The 8,332-nt window shown below is 41.2% G+C and overlaps 1 protein-coding gene across 17 annotated transcripts in view; it reads left to right on the plus strand.

Moving 5' to 3' along the window:
- LOC136448285 (paired box protein Pax-5-like) overlaps window positions 1-5,335 on the plus strand; it is a 72,593-nt gene extending 67,258 nt beyond the window's left edge. For 10 of the 17 annotated variants that reach the window (XM_066447647.1, XM_066447655.1, XM_066447656.1 and 7 more), the window contains one exon: window positions 1,332-5,335. In XM_066447647.1, the coding sequence (XP_066303744.1) occupies window positions 1,332-1,456 (125 nt within the window). In that variant the 3' untranslated portion in view covers window positions 1,457-5,335. Of the gene's footprint in view, window positions 1-1,312 lie in introns of all 17 variants that reach the window. The other 7 variants (XM_066447654.1, XM_066447651.1, XM_066447657.1 and 4 more) reach the window with 5 other exon arrangements.
- Window positions 5,336-8,332: the final 2,997 nt, after the last annotated feature.

The raw sequence follows: 8,332 nt of genomic DNA on the forward strand, positions 1-8,332 counted from the left end.
CAGCTGCCTTCAAAAAACATGTTTGGTATTTAATCAGTTCCTTCTTCAAAGTTTAAGAGGTGAATGTTATTCTTTCTTTCAGATGTTTTCTGCACACAAAAAAGAGTGGTCAGTTGCTCTTGCCTCCTTTGGCTACTTGCAAGAGAAAACAAAACTCACACCCTAACCGGGTGTAACAAAACAGATGAAATCATGGCTTTACCATGTACTGGATACCCTCCAGTCTTTTTAGCCCGGGTTCGGTTGCTATTTTGGCAGCACGTTTGAATGGCATCCTCACTATTGGTAATATTTTGGCATCAGTGAACATGGTCATGTGACCCTGGGTGTCACCAGTCCAAACACCATATTTCTATCCACTGTTTACCCCAAAACAAGATGCCGTGAGGCGGTCCATTGTGTCGGCCCTACAGAAGAGATGGAACCCAGGGTACGTTTTGTTGTGGCCTACACTGGGGGAAATAAAAGCACTGGATACTGATCCTCATTCCAAGTAATGGGGAAAGTTTACAAAACAAAGTTGGGGACGGCCACAAGACTCCCCTGCAGTGGTTTTAACGTACACAATGTACACCTTAAGAAAATAGGCTTTAAGTTTGACTAACTGTGCAATTAGCACAATGAAGGGGGTGAACAGCTGTTAAATTTTGTCCTTCTCCTGAGTTAGTGAAGCCACCTTTCAGAGAATGTTTCCAAGTTATGACAGTAATTTTGATAAGCATGGTAGGCTGCTTGCCTAATGGCTGACGAAAAATAAACCAAAACAAAACTTGAAAAAGAAAGTCAGTGATGCAGAAAAATTAGGATGTTCCAACTATGGGTGTACACATGTTACAAGGGGGGATTGGGTGCGCAAAAACAACAATGTCCAAACAAAATCCAACAACAGCAAATAAGGCTCTTGTGTTTCCTTCTGCTGGCTTTTATTCCAATGTTGTATTGAGCAGCAGTTAAAAACTCAGAACGTTCAGGTAATAAACTGCGAAATTATGCTGTTACAAATATGATCGGGGCATCAGGCTCATGAATGCAAGATGATCATGTGATGTGTTACTTTTCCGTTTGATAAAGTTAGGAAAATGTGGGATTTCTGTAGTGTATTGCCTTGTGTAGGAAACAAACATTTTTTTTAATGAAAGAAATGAAGAAAGAATTGTGCATTTAGTCATCATAATGCTGACAATTGTAGTATCATATGAGGTAAATCCATGATATTGTGATAGTGACTCTAACTTGAACTGTCCATTGACAATGTCCATGTTGAACACCATACTGTAGCAGGAGTAGAATGGCTCCTAATGTTAACGTATAGGCTCCTATCCTTACTACAGCTCCAGCCGAGGCCCAGCAACAGCCGCAGCAGCAGCCCGGCAATACAGTACATAAGGACATCTCCCTGGCAGACCTGCGCATGAAGGCCAAAGAACACACCGCTGCCCTCGGCCTGGCCTGCTAGGCACAACAAGCCAACTTCTCGTCTTCTCACGAGGCCCCCTATGTGACGAAGTGGTAGTGCAGGATGTGAGATATATGAAGAAACAAACATATTCTTAGTTGGAAGCAGGTCTGGAGAAACTAGAAATTAACTTGTTGATGCCTCTTATACATGTGCATATCCTGCCAAAACACACCTACCTGTTCAGCAGAAAATTGCACAGGCTTACTTTATTCTCACCACTGTCATGATGGCCTAACGTTACCTGAAATTGTTAATGGAATATTGGGATGATCTTGTGCCCATTTGTGAAACTGGTTGGAATAAGTTGGCTTATAAAAGAAACCTTTTTTAACTGCTGATTCAGACAGCATTTTTTTCTACGTAACATTCCAGAAATACAACTGTGTGGTTGTTTGGTATGATGAAATTTACTCTGTTCACTAATTGGTGATCTTTCAAAATTACAGCTAATAGAGCATGTTTATTGAAAGTACCAATTAAATATGGTAATATGAGCATACATACAAAATTTGCAGCTATGAAGTCATGCTGGAGAAAAAAAGTAAGCAAGGCAATTTTCTGAACAGTGTGTATCCATGTAGGCACCATCTACCATCTACCTGATTCTCCAATGACAATGTGTAATGTGTGTACTTAATGACAGTTCAATCACCACTACTACATGTATATTTTGGCAAACCAAGAGGACAGTCCTTGACAGTCAGCACCACTTGGAGATGGTTGCCTAGGTTACCCATGCTTCTCCAATCGACACATTTTGTACAGTGTTGCCATGGCAACAGACCTCAGTTGTGCAACCAAAAGCAGACAGCTCTGTCCTGTACATTTCTCCCAAAGTTCGTTGTGGTATGAGCCAAATGTAGAGTTATATATTTCTGGACTATACTGTGCAAGGTTTTATCATACTCGTGTTGGATCTTCGCAATGCTGTTTTACATAGTTGAGATTGTATGTACTTATAAGCTAGACCAGGGCACTGTTTGTGCTTAGAGCAATCATGTATATCTTTTCAGCTATGATGTGCAAATATGGATGACTTGTGGAAAAAAGCTCAGCTTGCATCAATGCTTATATATCAACTTTTGATCTCATAATGGTCTTTTATGTCAAGTCACATGACACAGTCCTGAATCATTGACTGACAGGTTCAGTCCTTCTCTGTGGCATTTGCCATTGCTAAAACCAAAAACACATTGTAGAAGGTTTATGTAATACCAATCATCCACTTAAGCTTTCAAATACATCACAGATTAGTAGACCAGGGATTTATAATCATAGTTGGATTTTGCGAAAACACCTATAATGATTTCTTCGTAATGATCAGATTTAGCGACAATCCAGCCCTGCTGTTTTCCAACATTCTGTGCTTATATATCATCTGTGAGGAATGTGGGATGGTAAAACGAACAAGATGTGGCAGTTAATTAGTAAAAGAACACACAAATTATCCCTGTGATGAAGAGTGGAGCCCAGGATCGCTCCTTGGGGGTCGTGGCACGAGAAATTCTATAATAACACGGAATCAGAACATAATTGGACCAGAGAACACCGGGGCGAAATGATTGGATTTCCACAACCACAATTTTTCAATAGAACGATACAAAAGTGATCCTGTGAGGCGAGGGGAAGCTGGAATGTGTCCCAGGGTGGGGCGGGCCTGTTTTATAGCCTATCATGGCTAGAATGGTGCAGGCCTACCGGGAACATTCTACCAAATAGTCTACAGGATGGTGAACTGTTAACACTGCTTGTAATAATGTTACTGATTTCCAAGACTGACCCAGAAACTGGGAAAGACTGGTAAATTTCTCCTCCACCATGGTTAAGAAAACCTTGCAGGAGGATGTTTCAAGGCTTGCGTCGCCATGGTTTCCGTGATTACACTAAGCTAATGTATGCAGAGGGCATAGTCAGCATGCAATGGTGTCGCCACTTTATGGTGGGAGAACATTTCGCGGCTGCTACCCAATAATGAATCCATATTAACACATTCTACGAGAGGCTCTTAATGCTCTGCATTCTCCCCCCAGGGTGAGGAAAGACATTTAAGAGGGCAGGAAATGAGGGGTATTTGGGCTGGGAAAGTGGTGATTCGGGCATTTCTCTCCTACATTAAGCAGCATTGTTCCTAAATGTGAGCCCGGTCACAGATTAACCCCTGTCCTACAACTGATGCTGCGACTTTTTGACCTGCGGAAGCATCCAGAATCTCCCGACTCTCCCATTTACCCCAACCAAAAACAATCATTTGGAAGATGTGAACAGGATTTAGAGATGGATAACACACCGCACTCCACTTAAGGTCAACCTTAAGTGCAGGGGATATAGCTGCAGCATATGGTCCGCTTTTAAAATGAGAGACGTTCTCACCCCGCAATGTGCCACGATACCAACTTAAGCGTACATCTGTAAGTACAAGCTGCCATGAAACTGAAATGACGTACATTTCCGCCCGGTGGTAAGTTAGGGACGCTATGATGTTACAAGCCATTGGATGTCACATCCCACTTCCTCCACAGTAGATGCAGAATTGAAAGGATGTAGCACTGTTAACACTTCTGTGACGATACGGATCACACAGTTACCTGCGACAATATCGTTTTCAGATAAAACTCATGTGCCATGGTCCCAAGCAGCCATTTTCTGATGGGCAATCTCACGCATGGTAACGACCTATTGACTCGGCACACTGTAGAAGTTAAATAGCAATAAGGGCTGGGTTATGGGCATGCTGTTCCAGCTTTAAATTGCAGCTATAGGAAAAGCAATACACTTCATACTTTACCTGTGCCATAGCCAGGTGTAATATATTTCTGGACCAAGTGGAATTAGGCCATTGTGCAAAACTTGTTTCATACGAAGGGGTTGATGTATCATCTGGAGATCTTACAAGAGGACAGACAAAGGTGGAAACAAAAACCTGTATTTCAGATTTATATTGTTTATCCAAATCAGAACACCTCATGCAATCAGCGGCAAGATATTATCAGTTATGTATTTTGTTGTATCCAAGACTTTTCATTTTTGTATGACAACTTAGCAACATTCTGTAGGCTGAACAAAAATGTCATGGTTTATTCAGAACATTTCATCTACATGTATGTTTCATGCGTGAAATGGTTCTTCTATGATATTTCAAAGTATGTCTTTGTAGCAAATGCATTGTATTACATGTGAGATGTCAAAATATTTTGGGGTACAAGTAATAGTGTAAAACCCTGAGTACATTTTTGCAAAAGCCTACGCTTGTGATATATAGCAAAAACCCCAGTGCTTCCAAGTAACGTATATATACGTAGGGCGATCAGAGTGACCAGATATACGTTTAGTGTATCTAAGTCTAGGTGTAGAGTGTTGTTACCCTATCTTTGATGATGTACATATCTAACAAAGAAAACCTTTCCTATGTAGTGGTAGTGTCAGTAGTGTATATGGGAGCTGTTCATAGTAGGTATGCATACCATATACAAAAGAGATGTACCACTATTACCTTTATAATGTGTGACTGACAAAAACTGCTGTATATGTTAGCGGATGTACACTTCAGACCAATGAAGAGAGAGAGAGCAAGAGAGAAAGAGTGTATGTAGTGTATCTATGCAGTTTGCTTTTGCATTATTTTTTCATGTCGAGTCCAGCATTTTTATGGCGTAATGTGCAAGATAAGAGAGTCAATGACTCTTGTGTTCCGTATATTTCCGTGGTGTATAGTGGTTTCTATGGTTAAGAGGTTCCTAAAGCTTGTGTTACATTTGTTGTTCCTTTGTACCCTGAAAGTTATATTTTGGTTTTTGTAACCTATATTTATATGGATATATTGTTACGATCTTGCCATTCCAAATAAAAAGAAGCATCATTCCATTTTGGATGACTGGATATGGCTGTGCATTACTGTATTGTGGCTGCTTCCTGTTGTTACCATTTTGACAAGATGCATGTAAACAGAAATGTACCATTATTTTCTGCTGCAAACTTTTACTACCGGTAGTATAATGTGAAAGGTCAAAGACAAAAGTAAAGAAAAACAGACAGAGATAATCCTAACTTAACTGTTCTAACACAAATAATAGTACACTACCGTTATGAAGATTTTAAAACTATTCACCAAGGACCTCTTCCAAAGGCCTTTTTGATTTTACTCTCTTTCTAAAAAGTTTTTATTTTGATTTTAGCTTGTGTCTTTTAAAGTAAAGTCTTTACAACTGAAATGAATACATATACATAACAAGATATCAAAACTGGATGCCCTGCTGCAGTACCATTGAAGGCTGCTAGGAGGCCAATGATTTAATCATTGCTTCATTCTGCCTAAACCTACATATACTAACATGCCAAATATCATTTTACATCCATGCATGATTTCTTGAGTTTTGCTGTCCACAGAGAGATGGAAAAACACACATGCACCCCGAAACACAGCCTTCTTGGCAGATGTGAAAATTCCCTCATCAGAAGTACATGCAAAAGGCCCAAAAGGACAGTTGGAAGAACTTTGTGATCAGCTCTTCACTAGTAAAGGGAGCTAGGATCAAGTTTCTGATAAGCCCCTCAAATTGATGGTGTGACCTCAATCCACCTCAGCCTCTCTGGATCTCTCTGACTCTTGACCTGACAACCTTTTTCAGGACAAACACTGAAACAGATCTGCACATAAGACTGAAATCTCTGTGGTGTAAGGTAGACCTCCAGGTTGCCTTCTAGTCTCTACCAAGCTATGTACACTGGCTATAGGGAGAATATTTGCTAGGGGAATTTTGCCATGCCACTAGGCTAAAATTTGCCATGGGGAAATGATACCCTTCCCACCAGCGAAGCATTCACCCTATTTTTGCCGAATTCTACTATACATTATCTCTTAGGAAGGTCTAGTTCCCTTCCTCAACTCCAGCTAAGACCAGTGCCCTTGGCCTTGTATGCAAAGGTAGCTGCTAAATCCTTATTGGAACTAATGGTTTGGTGGGAGGCTTTTGAAAGTGAGAACTTCAACAAACTTTCTGGGGGGGGGGGGTGTGAACCATCCTACAATTCTACAAGACACTGCATCTAGAGCTGGTGCTTCCTCAAAAGGATGACAATGTCAAAGACTTTAGGGTCATTGCTGCTACAAGAGTTCCTATACATATCCCCAAGGATGAGGAGTGTCTATACTCAAACAGAAGTGTAATGTTTCTGCTGAACCCAGGGTCATAACAGATGATTAGAGACTCCAATTGATAACATACTCTGTTCAACACATGTTCAAAGACATCAAAGTTTTTATCTCTCATGATCATGTTCGAATTCTTGGAACTGATTTCCTGTTACTTGACAAACACCACCAGGGTTTCTTCCTCCCCTCCCGGGAGTCCATGGTAGCAGCCTGGAGAGGGAGGTCCTGACTTGTTACTCCCTTCACTACACCTGTCAGTCATGGGTTCTATTCCCACAGGGAGCCCTGTGGCTCCAGTGTGCTCTCCACCTGTAGCCCTGATGAAAGACAGTGAGGTCTCAGACCCTCCTTCCTTTCCCAGAGAGACTTCATTTGGCAACTGTGTAATGTACTTTGTGAAGTGTCCCACCCATGTCAAACCTGTCAGGGGTGCAGACTCAAGGTCTGGGGTTCGGTTCCCACAGGTCTGATCACTTCCAGCTTCCAATTTACACCTTCAGAGTCAATGTTCATCAACTTTTTTTCTCATGAGGTTGTTTGGGTTAAAGATGCCTGGAGGCAAACATGTTCAAAGTTAAAGCTTCCCCATGGCAAATTGAATATTTGACAGATTGCCAAGTACACTGGGGAGGGGGGGGCTCCTTGTGTGTTCTCTCACCTCTGGATCTGTACAACAAAGCTAAACAGGAACAAAACAACATAATCAACTGCTGTTGCATCTTATGTCATGTTGTACTCCAGTCCTAAGTTAAGTTCCTATTACCTTTTACAATCTTAACAAAACACAACCTGTGGAATCCCCCTCACCCAAAGACAAACAACGGAAGATCCCCAGGAGTCTGAGAGGAGGTTAGGGTGTTGACACAGAAGTGACCAGGAGGTCCCTTCAATCCCTTGTATCTCCCCATCCCTCTCACAGCTTATCTTTTAATTATCACTGCTGTAACCCTATCCAGGAGAGGGAGCCCGACAGGGAGTCCTGCCAGTGTGTGCTGTGGGAATACAGGTAGCTGGACCTGGAACTTCCAGTTCAACCGGATCTGGGGTTTCACTGAGACATGAGAGACCCAGTACAGTCATGCTACCTGAGTGGGTGAAAATATGGTGGTTTACTGAATGGTTTGGCCTCAGCTACTTAGAATGTATTTTGAAATCTTACATGTTGATATAGATAGAACTGCAGGTATGGGCATTTCTAGAGAAAGTTGTAAAACTCATTGACCTTAACATCTACTTGCAACAAGAACTTATTTAAAACAATTGTCCTACTTGGTAATTATAAGGAGAAACTGGTTACTTTTATGGAAGTGATATGCTGGAGATTCCATTATAAATGGCATGTGGCTCCTGTGTTACACTTACTAGTCAACCATATTAAGCACTTAACTGGTTCTATTACTCTCCAAGCAGAGGTTAGGCTCCGGCTTGTGTGGACATCTTTTGAAACAAAAAGAAAAGCTAACAAAATAGAAAGCCTAACAAAAACGACAAAAAAGATGTCCATAACAAGCAGGCCTTAACCTCTGCTTGGAGAGTATTGCTCTATAACCACAAAGGAATCTTGTGGGACACAGAAAAGTTCATATTGAAAGTAACAAATCAAAACCTGAAACAACACAATGACGACATAATTTGTGGAAACTCAAATATCTGCCTGGTCCTAGAAACAAGCCAATTCCATAGAATTTCCAACAGTTTTCTGAAAACCATCTGTGATAGAGCCA

The sequence above is a fragment of the Branchiostoma lanceolatum genome, chromosome 14 (assembly GCF_035083965.1).
Source record: "Branchiostoma lanceolatum isolate klBraLanc5 chromosome 14, klBraLanc5.hap2, whole genome shotgun sequence".
Taxonomy (NCBI): domain Eukaryota; kingdom Metazoa; phylum Chordata; class Leptocardii; order Amphioxiformes; family Branchiostomatidae; genus Branchiostoma; species Branchiostoma lanceolatum.